This window comes from Thalassophryne amazonica, chromosome 6 (genome assembly GCF_902500255.1).
Source record: "Thalassophryne amazonica chromosome 6, fThaAma1.1, whole genome shotgun sequence".
Classification (NCBI taxonomy): Eukaryota; Metazoa; Chordata; class Actinopteri; order Batrachoidiformes; family Batrachoididae; genus Thalassophryne; species Thalassophryne amazonica.
Genome location: NC_047108.1, coordinates 9,041,132 through 9,062,723, shown reverse-complemented (window position 1 = coordinate 9,062,723; position 21,592 = coordinate 9,041,132). Strand labels below are relative to the sequence as shown.

Sequence of the window (21,592 nt, the reverse complement as noted above, 5' to 3'; positions counted from 1 at the left end):
CTGAAGTTATTGTACTTGGCCCCACAAATCTTAGAAGCATGGTGTCTAACCAGATCGTTACTCTGGATGGCATTTCCCTGATCTCTAGTAATACTGTGAGAAATCTTGGAGTTATTTTTGATCAGGATATGTCATTCAAAGCGCATATTAAACAAATATGTAGGACTGCCTTTTTGCATTTACGCAATATCTCTAAAATCAGAAAGGTCTTGTCTCAGAGTGATGCTGAAAAACTAATTCATGCATTTGTTTCCTCTAGGCTGGACTATTGTAATTCATTATTATCAGGTTGTCCTAAAAGTTCCCTAAAAAGCCTTCAGTTGGTTCAGAATGCTGCAGCTAGAGTACTGACGGGGACTAGCAGGAGAGAGCATATCTCACCCGTGTTGGCCTCCCTTCATTGGCTTCCTGTTAATGCTAGAATAGAATTTAAAATTCTTCTTCTTACTTATAAGGTTTTGAATAATCAGGTCCCATCTTATCTTAGGGACCTCATAGTACCATATTACCCCATTAGAGCGCTTCGCTCTCAGACTGCGGGCTTACTTGTAGTTCCTAGGGTTTGTAAGAGTAGAATGGGAGGCAGAGCCTTCAGCTTTCAGGCTCCTCTCCTGTGGAACCAGCTCCCAATTCAGATCAGGGAGACAGATACCCTCTCTACTTTTAAGATTAGGCTTAAAACTTTCCTTTTCGCTAAGGCTTATAGTTAGGGCTGGATCGGGTGACCCTGGACCATCCCTTGGTTATGTTGCTTTAGACGTAGACTGTGTTTCATAATTATTGTATGGCCTTGCCTTGCAATGTGGAGCGCCTTGGGGCAACTGTTTGTTGTGATTTGGCGCTATACAAGAAAAAAGTTGATTGATTGATTGACCGGAAAATCTCTAAGGGCCCTTGGGCAAGATCCTTAATCCGCTAGTTGCTTCCGGTGTGCAGTGAGCACCTTGTATGGCAGCATCCTGACATCAGGGTGAATGTGAGGCATGATTGTAAAGCGCTTTGAGTGTCTAATGCAGATGGAAAAGTGTTATGTAAATGCAGCCCATTTAATGCTATTCTGAACCTGTTTTCAGAATTTTGACTTTTTTCTTCATTTTAAGTGCTTCATAAATATATGTATTATTATCATTATTATAATACCTACCATATGCAAACTGTGAAGTGGTATTAGCATGGCACCCGTTATCAACTCCAACCTGAAGTTTTGAGTTTGAAATTTGTCAGTTGCCTCCTGTACAGCTTTAACACCATGATGTTCCTCTCTATCTCACGATAATCACATCAGTTTCTTATTGGATGACATACAAAGTGGCAGATTAGAGAACAGAGAGTTTGTTTAAATGTTGTGTCCAGTATACCGTGTATCCAGAAAGTATTCACAGCACTTCATTTTTTCCACATTTTATGTTACAGAAAATTCTTTTTTCCCTCTTCACAACACCCCATAATGACAACAAGAAAAGTTTTTTTTTTTTTTTTTTTGCAAATTTATTAAAAATAGAACAAAGAAATCACATGTACATAAGTATTCACATCCTTTGCTCAGTACTTTGTTGATGCACCTTTGGCAGCAATTACAGCCTCAAGTCATCTTGAATATGATGCCACAAGCTATGCGCACCTATATTTGGGCAGTTTTGCTCCATCAGGTTGGATGGGGAGCATCGGTGCACAGCCATTTTCAGATCTTTCTTGAGATCTTTAATCAGATTCAGGTTTGGGATCTGGCTGGACCACTCAAGGACATTCACAGAGTTGTCCTGAAGCCACTCTTTTGATATTTTGGCTGTGTGTTTAGGATCATTGTCCCGCTGAAAGATGAACCTTTGCCCCAGTCTGAGGTCAAGAGCACTCTGGAGCAGGTTTTCATCCAGGATGTCTCTGTACATTGTTGCATTCATCTTTCCCTCAATCCTGACTAGTCTCCCAGTTCCTACCACTGAAAAACATCCCCACAGCATGATGCTGCCACCACCATGCTTCACTGTAGGGATGGTGCCTGGTTTCCTCCAAACATGACATCTGGCATTCACGCCAAAGAGCTCAATCTTTGTCTCATCAGACCAGAGAATTTTGTTTCACATGGGCTGAGAGCCCTTCAGGCACCTTTTGACAAACTCCAGGTGGGCTGCCATGTGCCTTTTACTAAGGAGTGGCTTCCGTCTGGTCACTCTACCATACAGGCTTGATTGGTGGATTGCTGCAGAGATTTTTGTCCTTCTGGAAGATTCTGCTCTCTAAAGAGGAATGCTGGACCTCTAACAGAGTACCCATCGGGTTCTTGGTCGCCTCCCTGACTACAGCCCACCTCCCTCAATCACTCAGTTTAGATGGGCGGCCAGTTCTAGGAAGAGTCCTGGTGGATCTAAACTTCTGAACATCATCCATAAATGCTGTTTATGGCTGATGGAAGCCACTGTGCTCATTGGGACCTTCACAGCAGCAGAAATGTTTCTGTTCCCTTCCCCAGATTTGTGCCTCAAGACAATCCTGTCTCAGAGGTCTATAGACAATTCCTTTGACTTCATGCTTGGTTTGTGCTCTGTCAGCTGTGAGACCTTATATGTAGAAAGGTGTGTGTCTTTCCAAATCATGTCCAATCAACTGAATTTACTCCAGGTGGACTCCAATTAAGCTGCAGAAACATCTCAAGGATGATCAGTGGAAACAGGATGCACCTGAGCTCAATTTTGAGTTTCAAGCCAAAGGCTGCGGATCCTTATGTACATGTGATTTCTTTCTTTTTTTTTTTTTTTTTTTTTTTTTTTTTTTTTTTTAGAAATTTGCAAAAAATCTCAAAAAAAGAAAAAACTTTTTCATATTGCCATTATGGGGTATTTTTTGTGGAATTTTGAGGAAAAAATTAATCTATTTTGCAATGAGACTGTAGCATCACAAATAACAAATATAAAATAACAAATTTGAATACTTTCTGGATGCACTGAAGCACAAAATGACTAATCTTCACTGATTCTGATAGATTTCTGAAATTCACTTGTGTGGATTTGAATCCAAAAGATGAAAACGGACGTTTTTACTGCAGTTACTCAAATGGCAACCATCAGTTTCAATATTTACAGCCAGGCTGATAATCGTTAGTTCTCTGGGAAGGTTACTGTCAGTTAAAGGTCGGTGTTGGTTATTTTGATGTGTGAACCTACAATATAGAAGCACGAGTTTGAGTCTAATCAGCGACTTTCCAGATATTATCTTTCACCCGTTGTTTGCACATATTTCACAAATGTCTATCTCAGTGGATTTTGATGTTTTTGGGATGTCATGCTATACCACAAAAACACATAAATAGCTTAAGCTTTGGAGCCTTATTGGTTGGGGAGAGTGCTGGAGGCACAGAGATGAAACTGGCAGGACTGTTGCCACTAAGTGTACCAAATTTCATGAGTTTTCACCACACGGTCCGAAGTCTGTTGGTTGGCACGGGGGGGGGGGGAGCGCCACATTTTTTTTGCTCTGATGTAAAAAACAGGCGTTTGTAACTTCTCCTTTTCAGATTTATGATTTTATGATTTAGAGAAATAGTTTCCAATAATATAACATGTATGGCGGTTTTATATTTTGGTCGTTTCAAACACTGAATCGACCATTGTGGTCATGCAGACGGTCCTTTTTAAGTCCCACACAATTTACCAAACATTTTATGAATTGCAGCACTTTTTCTACTGTGTGTGGTTCTCTGTTTTTAATGAGTAAACAAGTGTAATTGTACATTAAATTGTATTTTTGTTTTTTATAGTGAGTTCAAGTCTCTCACAGTCGACCTGAGCCAGCATCAAATATATTTAATAGAGCCCGACGGATATGGGTTTTTTTTGAGGCAGATGCCGATAACGATATTTGGATGAAAAAAATGCAGATAATCTATAAATCGGTTGATTTGCCGATAGTCGATAAATCAGCCGATCAGCTGAATGTTTCAACCTGTTAGCAGTAAACCAAAGTTTTTCATGCTAGAAATAAGGTCTAAACAATGTGAGCTTAATAAAAAGCGTGACTGACGCAATGAAGCACATTTGACACATTACTACATAAACTGAGTTAATCAAACTGAGTTGAACTGAAACGGGAGAAATGTAGGGTGAATGTAATCGCAACGTTATTACAAACAACATCCTTATAAACTTACTTGTATGCTTTTGTCAGCCGATCAGTGCAATGTGACAGCGAACTACGGGGGCCGATGATGAACACATTTAAGCAGGGGTGTAAGCTGCTCTCAGTTGAATGGAGTCAGAGCTTCATCTACTGGACAAATGGTGCAAGGACATTTTACATTGCCGACACAAACATTATTTCAGTAACTGTTCTGTTAAGGAGAAATTATCGGCGTTCTATCGGCAAAATTTCGGCCGATAGTGAGTACTTTGAAAAGGGCTTATATCGGCCGATCGGCAGGCCGATACTAATACTTAATAAACAGACTATCGGTCTGGATTGGCATGGCGGGTGGTGGATGAGGGGAGTCTCAGTGTGGGCATGTTCAGCACATGAGTGCCACAGTGTTGAGGACATCAGTGACTGGAGGAGACCAAAATCACATGTTTGTCCAGGTGCCCGTGCCAGATAGATGATTATTTCTGAGGCGGGGATAGACCAGTTGTCTGCTTGGGTGGTTGCTATCCAGGGCCCAAATTGGTTCCATCTTGTTGTGGATGTGGTAATGCATGGCCACCAGACTTGACCTGACTTGAATAAGCAGACCATCAGCCTGACATGGCGTGGCGTGACAGTGAGGCCACGTGTCAACAGTAGTTGTTCATACTGAAGGTGTCCGTCTGCAAACCAACAGGGCTGAGCCGGTGAAAAGTGATATATGTGGGTTCACCAGTCATGCGCACTCGTCAGTCTCAGGAGGGGCTGATTTGGGGAAGGATCAGTTACATTAGTGTGCCCCTAAGTAGTAATGGTGACCAGACGAGGCAGTAATTGTCAGTGATTAATTTTTTTTTTTTTTGGGGGGGGGGGCTGATTAGTGCCATGCCCTGTCCCAGAGGAGTCTTTCTGCAGTGTTGAAGAATTTTAATTCTTGTTTGGTTCCCCATCTTGGCGGTGTAATTCCATTTCAAAGCTGGGTTTTTATGTGACGGCAGATTTTCAGTTGTTATTTTGTCACTTATCTGGTATTTCTATCAGCATTCACGTGACATTATCGAGCTCAAATGCATAGATTGTTTGCATTGATGTCACAGATCTCCCATGATCCTCTTTGAGGCATATCCGGTCCACTATCGCTGTGCCCTAACCCATCTGCACGAACCGTACATACAAGTCAAAAGTGGGCGTTTACCTGTGAAGTGAAGAAGAAAGGGATTCTCAACAAAGCTACTTTTCAATACCAGGGGCCTCATGTTCAACGACTTGCATGGATTTCCTACTGAAACATGCCATATGGCAAAACCCAGAAACAGGCGTAAACATAAAAATATTCAGATCTATCAAAGTGTGCATACGCATGGATCCAAGCACGTTCCATTTGTACATCCCAGTCAATGTCAAATTGAGCGCACATGTACCTATTTAAATATGCAAATCCTTGTAAATAGGCCCTGGATGGGATTGCCCTCCATCAGATGAGTAGGGCTGAAACGATTCGAGTAATTCGAATAATTCGATTACAAAAAATATTCAAGGCAAATTCTTTGCCTCGAGGCTTCGTTTAAAGCTGTAGTACATACGACAGGCCTGTATGTGGCACTGTAACGCTTCCACAAAAAATACAGACGAAGACCATAGCGCTAATCAATGTAGCAGGCGATGCTACAAGTTTGCAAAGCCACATGCTGAGTAAAATAAAGCCTTTTAAGAGAAAGGGTCCGCGTGGATCGTCTGAAATGGACTTATTGCGCATTTAAAGTGAAGCAGTGTTTGTATATATTTAAAAAAAAAAACATTTTGCTCCACTGGCCGTTCTCCACCTTTGCAGATGAAGAAGGACGCGCACTTTAAATGAGTCATGTTTAATGATTAAAAAAAAAAGCTTTAATTCAGATTTGGTAAGAGTTTTTATCAACAGGCAACATTTGTGGAAACACTGCAATCCACAGCCGTTTTTCAAAGGCTGTGTTATTCGCCAAGTATCCACAGAAAACAAAGAATTTGACTTTGATTTGAGCTACACTCTTTACGGCATCTATAAATATACACTAAACACTGAATAAATCACAGTAAGAAAAAGTGCAAATTAAATATGCAATAAGAAGGAAAAAAGACTGCCTGGGCTTATGGTTTGGCAAAGCTCTAAAACTCTTAATATGAAAAAAAATTAATAACCCGGCAAAACAGAGACAGGGAACACCCTAAACTTAAAAATCTGCATGATGGCACAGAAACATTGTGCCATTGCTTAGGGAGAGCCCTGCCACTACTGATATTGTTTAAAAACATAAAGGTACTTTTTATCTGATTACTCGATTAGTCAATAAAATAATCAATAGAATACTCGATTCCAAAAATATTCAGTAGCTGCAGCCCTACAGATCAGTCAGCATGAACACAGTGTGAGCTACAGATGACTGGAAATCAATCAATCAATCAATCAATCAATCAATTTTTTTATATAGCGCCAAATCACAACAAACAGTTGCCCCAAGGCGCTTTATATTGTAAGGCAAGGCCATACAATAATTATGTAAAACCCCAACGGTCAAAACGACCCCCTGTGAGCAAGCACTTGGCTACAGTGGGAAGGAAAAACTCCCTTTTAACAGGAAGAAACCTCCAGTAGAACCAGGCTCAGGGAGGGGCAGTCTTCTGCTGGGACTGGTTGGGGCTGAGGGAGAGAACCAGGAAAAAGACATGCTGTGGAGGGGAGCAGAGATTGATCACTAATGATTAAATGCAGAGTGGTGCATACAGAGCAAAAAGAGAAAGAAACAGTGCATCATGGGAACCCCCCAGCAGTCTAAGTCTATAGCAGCATAACTAAGGGATGGTTCAGGGTCACCTGATCCAGCCCTAACTATAAGCTTTAGCAAAAAGGAAAGTTTTAAGCCTAATCTTAAAAGTAGAGAGGGTGTCTGTCTCCCTGATCCGAATTGGGAGCTGGTTCCACAGGAGAGGAGCCTGAAAGCTGAAGGCTCTGCCACCCATTCTACTCTTAAAAACCCTAGAAACTACAAGTAAGCCTGCAGTCTGAGAGCGAAGCGCTGTATTGGGGTGATGTGGTACTATGAGGTCCCAAAGATAAGATGGGACCTGATTATTCAAAACCTTATAAGTAAGAAGAAGAATTTTAAATTCTATTCTAGAATTAACAGGAAGCCAATGAAGAGAGGCCAATATGGGTGAAATATGCTCTCTCCTTCTAGTCCCCGTCAGTACTCTAGCTGCAGTATATTGAATTAACTGAAGGCTTTTCAGGGAACTTTTAGGACAACCTGATAATAATGAATTACAATAGTCCAGCCTAGAGGAGATAAATACATGAATTAGTTTTTCACCATCACTGAGACAAGACCTTTCTAATTTTAGAGATATTGCGCAAATGCAAAAAAGCAGTCTTAAATATTTGCTTAATATGCGCTTTGAAGGACATATCCTGATCAAAAATGACTCCAAGATTTCTCACAGTATTACTAGAGGTCAGGGTAATGCCATCCAGAGTAAGGATCTGGTTAGACACCATGTTTCTAAGATTTGTGGGGCCAAGTACAATAACTTCAGTTTTATCTGAATTTAAAAGCAGGAAATTAGAGGTCATCCATGTCTTTATGTCTGTAAGACATTCCTGCAGTTTAACTAATTGGTGTGTGTCCTCTGGCTTCATGGATAGATAAAGCTGGGTGTCATCTGCGTAACAATGAAAATTTAAGCAATACTTTCTAATAATACTGCCTAAGGGAAGCATGTATAAAGTGAATAAAATTGGTCCTAGCACAGAACCTTGTGGAACTCCATAATTAACCTTAGTCTGTGAAGAAGACTCCCCATTTACATCAACAAATTGTAATCTATTAGATAAATATGATTCAAACCACTGCAGCGCAGTGCCTTTAATACCTATGGCATGCTCTAATCTCTGTAATAAAATTTTATGGTCAACAGTATCAAAAGCAGCACTGAGGTCTAACAGGACAAGCACAGAGATGAGTCCACTGTCTGAGGCCATAAGAAGGTCATTTGTAACCTTCACTAATGCTGTTTCTGTACTATGATGAATTCTAAAACCTGACTGAAACTCTTCAAATAGACCATTCCTCTGCAGATGATCAGTTAGCTGTTTTACAACTACCCTTTCAAGAATTTTTGAGAGAAAAGGAAGGTTGGAGATTGGCCTATAATTAGCTAAGATAGCTGGGTCAAGTGATGGCTTTTTAAGTAATGGTTTAATTACTGCCACCTTAAAAGCCTGTGGTACATAGCCAACTAATAGACAGATTGATCATATTTAAGATCAAAGCATTAATTAATGGTAGAGCTTCCTTGAGCAGCCTGGTAGGAATGGGGTCTAATAGACATGTTGATGGTTTGGAGGAAGTAACTAATGAAAATAACTCAGAACAATCGGAGAGAAAGAGTCTAACCAAATACCAGCGTTACTGAAAGCAGCCAAAGATAACGATATGTTTTTGGGATGGTTATGAGTAATTTTTTTCTCTAATAGTTAAAATTTTATTAGCAAAGAAAGTTATGAAGTCATTACTAGTTAAAGTTAAATGAATACTCGGCTCAATAGAGCTCTGACTCTTTGTCAGCCTGGCTACAGTGCTGAAAAGAAACCTGGGGTTGTTCTTATTTTCTTCAATTAGTGATGAGTAGTAAGATGTCCTAGCTTTACGGAGGGCTTTTTTTATAGAGCAACAGACTCTTTTTCCAGGCTAAGTGAAGGTCTTCTAAATTAGTCAGATGCCATTTCCTCTCCAACTTACAGGTTATCTGCTTTAAGCTGCGAGTTTGTGAGTTATACCACGGAGTCAGGCACTTCTGATTTAAGGCTCTCTTTTTCAGAGGAGCTACAGCATCCAAAGTTGTGCTCAGTGAGGATGTAAAACTATTGACGAGATAATCTATCTCACTCACAGAGTTTAGGTAGCTACTCTGCCCTGTGTTGGTATATGGCATTGGAGAACATAAAGAAGGAATCATATCCTTAAACCTAGTTACAGCGCTTTCCGAAAGACTTCTACTGTAAACTTATTCCCCACTGCTGGGTAGTCCATTAAAGTAAATGTAAATGTTATTAAGAAATGATCAGACAGAAGGGGGTTTTCAGGGAATACTGTTAAGTCTTCAATTTCCATACCATAAGTCAGAACAAGATCTAAAGTATGGTTAAAGTGGTGGGTGGACTCATTTACATTTTGAGCGAAGCCAATTGAGTCTAATAATAGATTAAATGCAGTGTTGAGGCTGTCATTCTCAGCATCTGTGTGGATGTTAAAATCGCCCACTATAATTATCTTATCTGAGCTAAGCACTAAGTCAGACAAAAGGTCTGAAAATTCACAGAAAAACTCACAGTAACGGCCAGGTGGACAATAGATAACAACAAATAAAACTGGTTTTTGGGACTTCCAATTTGGATGGACCTGACTAAGAGTCAGGCTTTCAAATGAATTAAAGCTCTGTCTGGGTTTTTGATTAATTAATAAACTGGAGTGGAAGATTGCTGCTAATCCTCCCCCTCGGCCTGTGCTACGAGCATTCTGACAGTTAGTGTGACTCGGGGGTGTTGACTCATTTAAACCAAGATATTCATCCTGCTGTAACCAGGTTTCTGTAAGGCAGAATAAATCAATATGTTGATCAATTATTATATCATTTACTAACAGGGACTTAGAAGAGAGAGATCTAATATGTAATAGACCACATTTAACTGTTTTGTCTGTGGTGCAGTTGAAGGTGCTATATTATTTTTTCTTTTTGAATTTTTATGCTTAAATAGATTTTTACTGGTTGTTGGTGGTCTGGGAGCAGGCACCGTCTCTACGGGGATGGGGTATTGGGGGGATGGCAGGGGGAGAGATGCTGCAGAGAGGTGTGTAAGACTACAACTCTGCTTCCTGGTCCCAACCCTGGGTAGTCACGGTTTGGAGGGTTTAATAAAATTGGCCAGATTTCTAGAAATGAGAGCTGCTCCATCCAAAGTGGGATGGATGCCGTCTCTTCTAACAAGACCAGGTTTTCCCCAGAAGCTTTGCCAATTATCTATGAAGCCCACCTCATTTTTTGGACACCACTCAGACAGCCAGCAATTCAGGGAGAACATGCGGCTAAACATGTCACTCCCGGTCCGATTGGGGAGGGGCCCAGAGAAAACTACAGAGTCCAACATTGTTTTTGCAAAGTTACACACCGATTCAACCATGCCACATTCTCTTTGTCCTCGTGGGGATGCATCAGAAAGGGCATATGGTGTAAAACCTGTGCCAAATCAACATGCAGATCCATGCCACATGTGCTGTGGCCACACCGGCCAAAAATAGAAGAAACCAAAAGAATATAGATATACTTTCACCCCAGGACACATTGCTCAAAACAGTTAAGAGGCCACCCAAAGTTACTGCGTTTTTTTTCACTGACTGGGGGAACTGGACCTGGATAAATGGGTGAAAATGATATTTGTCTCTTATTCATGCCTATGTTGAGACAGTTTCATTTAAACTCAGTTTTACTCACTTATTGTGAAAATTAATAATTTCCTGTGTTTTTTACTTTGCATATGAATGAATGAATGAATGAATTTATTCAGCACACATAGACCCAAAATAACAAAGAAAACAATCCAACGCACACATGTGCCTGTAAGGGTGCAGGCAGAAGCAAAAGCTTCTAAACACCCATCCCTTTGACCAAAAGAGTCAAAATGTATGCATATGTATATAAAAATATACATATACCCGTATTAACTAATACAAAATATAAATTAATCACTGAACTAAAATTTCAAAAGACAAACTTGCCAACAGTAGTGCACCTAAACAAACAAAACCAATAAACCTAAAAGTATAGACGATTAAGTCTATACTTCTTCCCATTCCTTTTTGAATATGTACTTTCTTTATGTAGTAATGATGCTGTTTTGTCTTGTCTTGTGTACTATACACATATTCAAATAAACAAACTTGAACTTGAAGTTGAACCTAATTCATCACAGCATAACAAGTAATTAAATGATTTTTGTAGAGCCTTTTAAAGGTAACCAGGTTACCAAGTGGTTTTATGTTATCCGGGCACAAATTCCAAATATTAATACCTTTAACAGAAACACAATGACGTTTTTACAATAGTTCAAATCTTTGACCCATGGCAATATTACAATATCACATCAGCACAAAGACATAGGAGGAGTAGGACTGCTTTTTTGCATTTACGCAATATCTCTAAAATCAGAAAGGTCTTGTCTCAGAGTGATGCTGAAAAACTAATTCATGCATTTATTTCCTCTAGGCTGGACTATTGTAATTCATTATTATCAGGTTGTCCTAAAAGTTCCCTAAAAAGCCTTCAGTTAATTCAAAATGCTACAGCTAGAGTACTGACGGGGACTAGAAGGAGAGAGCATATCTCACCCATATTGGCCTCTCTTCATTGGCTTCCTGTTAATTCTAGAATAGAATTTAAAATTCTTCTTCTTACTTATAAGGTTTTGAATAATCAGGTCCCATCCTATCTTAGGGACCTCGTAGTACCATATCACCCCAATAGAGCGCTTCGCTCTCAGACTGCAGGCTTACTTGTAGTTCCTAGGGTTTGTAAGAGTAGAATGGGAGGCAGAGCCTTCAGCTTTCAGGCTCCTCTCCTGTGGAACCAGCTCCCAATTCAGATCAGGGAGACAGACACCCTCTCTACTTTTAAGATTAGGCTTAAAACTTTCCTTTTTGCTAAAGCTTATAGTTAGGGCTGGATCAGGTGACCCTAAACCATCCCTTAGTTATGCTGCTATAGACTTAGACTGCTGGGGGGTTCCCATGATGCACTGTTTCTTTCTCTTTTTGCTCTGTATGCACCACTCTGCATTTAATCATTAGTGATCGATCTCTGCTCCCCTCCACAGCATGTCTTTTTCCTGGTTCTCTCCCTCAGCCCCAACCAGTCCCAACAGAAGACTGCCCCTCCCTGAGCCTGGTTCTGCTGGAGGTTTCTTCCTGTTAAAAGGGAGTTTTTCCTTCCCACTGTAGCCAAGTGCTTGCTCACAGGGGGTCGTTTTGACCGTTGGGGTTTTACATAATTATTGTATGGCCTTGCCTTACAATATAAAGCGCCTTGGGGCAACTGTTTGTTGTGATTTGGCGCTATATAAAAAAATTGATTGATTGATTGTATGGCGAGTGTGAGGCTCGCTGTGAGTGTCCATTCTAGTTGTTATGCTTATGGTACAGTACACCAAAGTGGAAGCCCCGCCTACGTCTGTAGACTGCACAGACTGAAGTCAGGTTGCCATTCTCTGGTGTGATCATCCACTAAATCCAACTCTCCCTCAAACCTAAACCCAAATATTACAGCAGATAACTGTAAGAATCATTCAAATCCTGTTACAAGCACCAAAGTTTGACTTTGTATACCTTTTGGTACATATTTTAGAAAAATAACTTTAGCCATTTAAATTTTCAATAGGGGGCCAACGAAGTAGTAGTCAATTGAAGAATTGCACAAGGTCAAAATTTAAAAAAATGTTCCAATCATATTGAAAGTGATACCACATTATGTATCTGATGACAATGATTCCAAAAAGGTATAGTTTGGACTATCTATAACTAAATGTTTTGGAGTTATGGGGTAATAACAGCAAGAATGGTGACAAAGGTCAGTTTCAGTTTGTACAGGAGTCAAAAGTTAAAATTGCTCCAGTTTTAGTAAAACATGGTGCAAATTATTGGTTGAAGTAATAGGATGAACAAATGGAATAGTTCTGACTATGTTGAATGTTTGGTCTTCAAAGTAAAGGTCAAGCAATGTCAGCGTCCATTGGATTCTATGACATGTGACATATGTTACCCTGTAACATGATAACTAAGCATGACACATGGGGCAAACTATTCCTTTTTAAAATCCTACTAACTCAACCAATAATTTGCATCATGATTTACCATAATTGAGCAACTTTAAATTTTGACCCCTGTACAAACTGAAAGTGACCTTTGTCACCATTCTTGCTGTTTTTACCCCATAACTCCAGACCATTCAGTCATAGATAGTCCAAACTATACCTTTTTGGAATCTTTGTGATCAGACACATAATGTGGTATAGCTTTCAATATGATTGGAACATTTATTTTTTTTTGACCCCTATGCAGTTCTTCAATTGGCCCCTATTACAAATTCAAATGGCTAACATTATTTTTCTAAAATATATACCAAAAGGTATACACAGTCAAACTTTGGTGCTTGTAACCGGATTTGAAGGATTCCTCTGCAAATATTCTGTTATCTCCTGCACTAAAACTCTTTATGGTGAAACCGCCCTATGAGAGACGTGATAAAAGCGCGGAGCAGCTAGAATGTCCTCACTTTGCTAGAATGTCCACTTTAGAGGGAAGAGACTGGTCCTCGGGACACATATCGAAACAAGTCCACACAGGGAGGTATTCTCCAGCCGTGCAGGCGGTGCTGGGCCGAGGCTGACCCACATTCTCTGCTGTAGTAAATTATTACGCTGCTCCGTGCTACTATGGCTGCTCACAAGTGTGCACTTATTACACTTGAACATCATCGCATCGCACGCTTTTGGGAAGCAGGCTGTCATGTACAGTGCTGTGTGTAAGACTTATGGTGGGCGTGGTTCATTTCACAACACACACACACACACACACACACACACACACACACACACACACACACACGAGTGTTTACAACTCAGCTCAACTCATGATTCACGCTCTGCTCGCAAGCTGAAATGAATTATTGATCGCTAATATGTGTACACGAGCAGGAGATAGTGACAGTGAATTAATCACATGCAGACTTGATCCAGCCTGAGAGTCTGGACAGAAATGATTGGAATCTGTAAACTTCACACTTTATAAATGACATTATTTCATCTGTACATTGTTTATCTAATGAGATTGAATTTGAAACTAATGTGTTGTGTTTAATTAGAGCTGAATCAATGAATGTGTTGAAGAATAGAGAAAAGGTGCCTAATTTGATAATTCATTGATCTCTGGAAATTTTTATTCAGTTTAAAACCCTTTGAACTGATTTCTGTCAGAAAATAGTTGACTGTCCCCTCTGGGTCCTGTGAGAGGTATTGCTCAGGTGGAGGACTTTAAGTATCTCAGGATCTTGTTCCCACGTTGGGTGGTGGAGCGAGAGATCGATAGACAGATTGAGGCAGTGTCTGATGTTTTACGGACATTGTACCGGACCATCGTGGTGAAGAAGGACAGGAGCCCAAAGGCGAGACTCTCAATTTACTAGTTGATTTATGTTCCTATCCTCACCTATGGGCATGAACTTTGGATAATGGCAAAAGGAACAAGGTAGCCAATAAAAGCGGTGGAAATGAGATTCCTCTGTAGGGTATCTGGGCTTACACTTCTAGACCGGGTGAGAAGTTCAACTATCCAGGAGGGACTCTGAGTAGAGCCGCTGCTTCTTCACATCGAAAGAACCAGCTGAGGTGGTTTGGGCATCTGGTGAGGATGCCCTCTGGCTGTCTCTCTAGGGAGGCCCTCCACGCATGTCCAACTAGGAGGAGACCGCAGGGAAGACCTGGAGGGATTATATATTTAAAAAATTACAAATAAACAAATTAAAATGAGGTAATTGGCTTGTAACTGAGTTTAAACTGTTCTATACCAAGAAAAAGGTTCTTTCAAAAGGGTTTTAAGTGAGTTTTAGTTATTATTTCCAAGCTTAGTTTGAGGAACGCCCGCCACGTGTTTCTGCCAAAATAATAAAATCTGTTCAAAATATAGTTTTCCTTTTTTTTGCTTCTTTGAATGTCTGATACACTACTGATGTTGGCTTCATTGAACTGATTAAATGCAGTAGTGTCCTTTGACCCTTGAATGGCATGCTGGGAAATTCAATTTTCAGTGTGTCATGACATTTGTTGCAATTTTTAACTGTGTGGTTGAAATTGTCCCTGTGAGATGAATTTTGCGCATATTGGTGGCATAAGATTGTGAATACTAAGGAATAAAATCATAATGGTGCCAAATAAAATCCTTTTGTATGACTTAAATAGTAAAAAAAAAGAAAGAAGTATTGTCATCTGCGACTGTTAAACATCGTCTAATGTGATAATGTGACCTTGACCGTTGATGTTCTCTGGACATAAAGTTTCCAGAGCAAATCAATAGAGCATCAGGTTCCATCATTCCCGACAGTATTGTGCCCCTTATCCCACATGGGTCTCGAGTTCTAATGACCCCTTTTATCTGACAGTTATACGTAGACGCCCATTTCCAGGATGGTGGTCCTGATGATGATGATGATTGTGATGTCGGGGTTAATGATGCCGAGCTCTGATGGATTGTCTGGGTTATGGGGCATTGAGGTTCATTTAAAATGGTCTTTTAATCGTGATGATTTTTATGACATATTTGCTGAAATCTAAAGTGCCTGTGCTGTTAGATGCAAAATGATTGGCTCACTGCTCGCACATACGCGTCAGCGTTTTCAGCTCTGCTCAGACAGCCTGAATTAGGAAATGTCGTCATTGTGCAGCAGCAGCTATTTTGGCGTAGACAGGATTTTACACAGTCCTACCGAAGTCCAATTATTTCATGTCTGTGACAGTTGCACTTTCTTTCCCGATTTGCAGGATGAGATGGAGGAGTTGAGGTCTGAAATGCTGGAGATGCGCGACATGTACATGGAAGAAGACGTGTACCAGCTGCAGGAACTCCGCCAGCAAGTGGAACAGGTACAAACTGCTGACTCCCTCAACCTGCCTGTGAACCCCGGCTTGATTTTCTTCTAAAACTTGAAATGTGCAGAACAGACGCTGCCAAAGAGGTGGGTGACTTTGCAAGAGAGCCAAGTCCAAGTCTACAGACAAAGCCAGTGCACTGTGGACGGAATATTAGGGATGTCCCCATCAAGTATTTTATGCCCCTGAACCTGATCAGTCATTTGAGTCATTTGAGTATCTGGTCATCCAGAGTCCTGATCCGACACTTGTTGTAGGCAGTGGTGGGCACAGCTAACCAAAAACGTAGCTTTGATAACCGCTAATCAGCTAAATGAAGAGTTAGCTTTTACAATGCTAAACCGATAAACCATCAAAAAATTTATTGGAAAATTTCAGGAGTGTCTCCGGTACACTCTCACCTACTGACAAGCCGGTTTTGAGGTTAAACACCACCAACGCTTCTGATTAGAGTGAAAGACTATCACAAACTCAGCACGACCAATGTGTCAGCTCTTCTGTCTTTGTGCGCCCTGCCCACTGCTGTAAGGAAGAGTCATTAGCCTTCACAGCATACAGCGGTCCAGCCGTGAGGCAGACGTCCGGAAAAGGAAAGCATGTTTGACTTATGGTTTTGATTTATAAATCAAATTAGTCCTCTCCCTCCCAACTCTTCTGTACTTTGCTGCACGGTGAAACCGTCTGATAAGACCGATGATTAAGTTGTGCACATATCATTCATCACAGAACCTACTGTGGACAAACTGTATCTGCATGAATTACCGACCAATTCCCATTTAAGTCAAAATGGGAGCCTTGCTACTGTCAAGACATGAAGTTTGTAAAATGTGTTAAAAAAAAAAAATTATAATTTTGCTTTGGGGGAACATGATTAATCCGGATAGTTTAACTACATTAATGTCAAGTCTATCATTTTTACAAAGTGAAAGTATAACACATATCTTTTAATTTTAAAATAATGCACTAATTCTGAAGTTTTGAACATTAACACACACATATGCCAAAATGCATTATGGGTAAACTGAGCCTCCACTCATCACTGATTGGTTGATTCATTATATGTAAAAGCAACACACAAGTTGACATGAGTGTTAGTTTTTACAAATAAATGTGTATTTGTAAAATATGTCATTTTTTTCATTTGTAAAAAAAAAAGGCATTTGCAAAACTGAAAATTCGGTTTAAGTTGTGATGATTCGGCAACAACCGTGTGATATAACCAGGCCTCATTCACACTGCCATCCAGTACATCAGTCAAAATGCATAGCACTGCCATCTACAGTGTGAATGAGGCCCGGTTGCAGGCAGAAGTGAGAATCTGACAGTTTTTATTTGTTCTTCATTAACGTGCCTTTTTTGTGTGGCAGCCAATGACGCGATTCTCTGCCGTGGACTGAACCATTAATATCTCCCGCTTCACTGATTTGTAAACTGAAGATACTGGCCCTCATGTAAAGGAAAATAATAATAATAATATCTTCAGGTGTGTGTGTGTGTGTGTGTACGTTGTGGAATTTGCTGTGGTTCTCTGCTGAGCAAAATTGGAAAGACAGATCATTCCGCAGTCAATTACTTCAAAGCAAATCACCATTTTAAATCAAATGACATCTCTTTCCAAACGTTGTAATACAGACAAACTACAACCGACCAAAACAGTTTTTCCCCCATAATGACGTCCTCCTTTTCATGGGGGAAAAGTCAACATGGCACAGCCGTGCGGCGAGCACTGCAGGCATGAGTATTTTGGGGGAAATTTAGAACCCTCTGAAACACTATTGCCTGCATTTTGAGGGCCAACCTTTGTGAGGTAAAGCCATATTTTTTTAAATCTTTGTTACAGTGTTACTTTAAAGCCAAAAGAAACTACTAAAATACTACACAAGACTACAAAAAACATCAACCATTTCATGTGATTTATGTAGACAGTCACACTGAGGATTGGCTTCAAGAACTGAGATTTGCTCAGAGATTTCCCAGCCAGAATGGAAGAGCAACTCTTTCCTCTTTCCATGAGGACCGGCTGTTTCATTCCTCCGCAGAGAGCAGAGGATCTCCATGTGACCTGTTCAGATGGCGCTCGTACTCTTGCGCTCGGAAAAATGCAGCAACAAAATGATGATGCTCCACTTAGTGTTTAAAAGAAGCATTTTGGAACACAAAGAGAAAACTGTTCTGCACAACATGACATAAATTTAATAGAGCCCGACCAATATGGATTTTTTGAGGCCGATGCCGATAGCGATATTTGGATGAAAAAAATGCAGATATTTGATAAATCGACTGATTTGCAGATAGCCGATAAATCAGCCAATATTATTATTATTATTATTATTATTTTAAATGAATAAAATGTTCTTTTTTGGACCCTTAACAAAAAGGTATGAGCTAAAAGCTGAAGCTTTGTCCTCATATTGATTAACTTTATAACAGAGAAGAATTTTCAAGTTCAAAAATGCAATCAAGAATTAAACCTTTGTGAAATTAGCAAATACATATCCTTAAAAAGAGTTGTGAAATACATCTGATCTTGTACCTCTTGTTGCTGCAACTTAGATATAGGTTCAAGATAAGGATATAGATCCTTATAAACTTACTTATATGCTTTTGTCAGCCGATCAGTGCAGTGCGACAGAGAACTACAGGGGCCGGTGATGAACACATTTAAGCAGGGGTGTAAGCAGCTCTGTTGAATGGAGTCAGAGCGCCATCTACTGGACAAACGGTGTAAGGACAGTTTACATTGCAGACACAAACATTATTTCAGTAACTGTTCTGTTTGAGAAATTATTGGTGTTCTATCGGCAAAATTTCAGCCGATAGTGAGTACTTTGAAAAGGGCTTATATTGGTCGGGCTCTAAAATTGAATAAATATAACGCAATACTAAAATATCCTCAGCTGTATGAACAATGTGTTCTTTATTATAAGCAGTTGTTTAATTAATTATTAAGATCCTATTGTCTTAGTACAACTTGTGTGTGTTCAATAAAGTCCCTCTATCAATCAATCGTAAACAATATTTACGTTTTAACAGCGTCTGCCGGAGACCTTACGTGTGTGTGTGTGTGTGTGTGTGTGTGTGTGTGTGTGTGTGTGTGTGTGTGTACATTCGACAAAAACGGAAGTTGTGCACATCAAGGAATATTTGTAGTAGGGATGCACCAATCCACGTTTTTTCACTTCTGATCCGATCCCGATACCTGAATTTTATATCTGCCGATATTGATGTTATTCCAATACCAGAGCTCTGTTTCTTATCATTGTTGATTTACCGTGAGTCATTTGATGTGATGGGACTGAGACGCGGCCGGTGCAGACGGACTCCAAGTAACATCAGATGTTTCTGCTCCTCAGGCAAATAAGACCTGCCGCATCCTGCAGTACCGCTTAAGGAAGGCAGAGCGGCGCTCTCTGCGTGTGGCCCAAACGGGGCAGGTAGACGGAGAACTCATACGGGCACTGGAACAAGACGTCAAAGTAAGTGACTGGGTTTGACGAAGTAGTGTCATAGATATTACATGGGTTTATTTTATTTTAATATAATTAGACTGACAATACAGCTCCTAAGTCAAAGTGGCCAAACATGGTTTCTTTGGCACAGGGATTTGACCAGAATGACAATTAACTGTGACGAACTAGGTTAAGGTAGCAGCTCTTTTACAACATTTCTTTGTTTAAGCCCCCATTTAAAAACACTGACTTTAAATCTACATTTGTTTAGCATAGCTTGCATCATTCTCATTGTATATACTCTAGACATCGATGACAAAGGCACTTTTCTGGTTACTTGTCATAAGCAACATTGGAGTCAGAATAAAATATAGGGCTCTATACATTTTTTCTGTCCAGCCTGTAAAATGCAGTGACTAGATAGAAGAGTTCACCTCCTCCAGCTGGTTTATGTGATAGTTCAGAAACAAGAAACACAATCATCTTGTAACCCTGCAAATTAAAATTGCATATAATGAGGATAAACTGATTAAATTGTGGCTAACTTTGATGTAACAGATCAATTCAAAACACAACTTTGTTTTGCTTACACAATGCTGTGTATACCACAGAGCTGTCTGCCACCTGCTGGAAATTCCTGGGCTTGTTTCAGGGAACAATGTTATCATGACTGACGTGATGAAAATTAGGAGCAGGTGTGGTTAAAGATGCATTTAGCTTGAAATGAGCTTGTTTGTCAGTTTTCTGTCATTTCCAAGGCTGAGCGCTGGCTGCAGATGTTAGCGAGCCATTTGGCTTAACAAGCTCGCGGCGGCGTAGACGGGGTGTTCCACTGAAGCCGTGTTTTTGTGCATCGAGTCGGACTTATGACCCATTTTCTCTGCACTGTTCAAGTCACACGGCTGTGGTGAGACTTCCTGTGTTAGCGTTATAAAGAATTCCCCCTTTTTAAAACATGCACACTAGCGGTCACGCTGCCTTAAACACACTGAACGCCATACTAGGGCACGTGCACTTGTGCACAGTTAAAGACAGAGCACACAGAGAGGAACGGCCACTTTAATATGCTTTGTCCACAGCTGTGGACGCGTTCACAGTGTGTTCGCAGCACTTTAGGAATGTGCGTTTTGTGCCACACTGTGGGTGAATGGCAGATTCACAGTGTTCCTCTGACATTTTTTCCGCGTAATGAATGACACAATGAGCTCTTTTGGGGGGGGGCGGGGGGAGGGGGAACTGCCGCGTCCCTCAGCTGTCTGACGGTCTGGTTGTTTTGGAAGGGAGGAAGGAAAGAGGCGGGGCCGAGCAAGAAGAGTGAACATCCTGTGTGTGAGACAGAGTGGAAGCTGCAACGCGATTGGTCATACATTTGAAAATTCAAACCGCTGACAGCCAATCAGTGGAGGAACATGGATGAGGTAGGGGGAGAGAAGAAGAAAGAGGCCAACCCCCCTCCAAAAAGCTAATGAAGAAAGACAAACATCAAAGTAAAGTGATCACTGCTGAGGATGAATGAATGAAAGTCGAGTTTGTACAAAAACTGCTGGACTGGAGGCGGACAAACCGTCTCATTCATCAGCCGAGGGTTTTTGAGGGGTTTTTGAGCTCAGAATATCTGCTGAGAGTTTTCTGTGCTACACACTGTTATTCTCCACACAACAAACCACTTTACTGACTGTTTAGCACCATTTCAATCAGATTTAATGGTTTATTTTAGTTGTGCAGACCAACTTTGCTGTTTATCCATTTAATTTAACCTTTATTTAACCAGGTTAGTCCCATTGAGATCGAGATCTTTTTTGCAAGGGAGATCTGGACAATTATAAAGTTTCCAATTCACCTAACCTACATGCCACAGTTACTTTGAAAAGTTACTTTTTTAGTTACTTTATGCAGTAAGTTTATTAGCAGTTCTCAACAACTTGTAACTAATAAGTAATGCAACTAATGAGCTAACTAGTAATCTAACTTGGTTACACACAACACAGAACACAAACATGAACACATTTCTCCTCTATAAAAATTTCTGAGGTGGATTTTGTTGCATCAGTTGAAATGTGGCGCCGTGTTTCATCGTAATGTGCACCTTGACCTTGACTTGCTAAGCTGCTCTGCACTGAGCGGCTTTACTCAAGTAATTGGTTTAACTGCTGTTGGCATTTTTCCAGCTCTGATTTGATGACTCATTTACATGCAAATGTGTGTATATATACACACACACACACACACATAAATAGGAGCTCTTTACTGCCCCCTGGCTGTGACACTCAGACTGCAGCAAAGCTGGTTCCAATGTAAACGTCCTCAT

The 21,592-nt window shown here is 40.4% G+C and overlaps 1 protein-coding gene across 1 annotated transcript in view; it reads left to right on the top strand.

Moving 5' to 3' along the window:
• soga1 (suppressor of glucose, autophagy associated 1) overlaps nt 1-21,592 on the top strand; it is a 306,906-nt gene that overhangs the window by 10,755 nt on the left and 274,559 nt on the right. The window contains exons 2-3 of the mRNA XM_034171735.1: nt 15,728-15,829; nt 19,189-19,311. Coding sequence (XP_034027626.1) covers nt 15,728-15,829; nt 19,189-19,311 — 225 coding nt within the window. The remainder of the gene's footprint in view (nt 1-15,727; nt 15,830-19,188; nt 19,312-21,592) is intronic.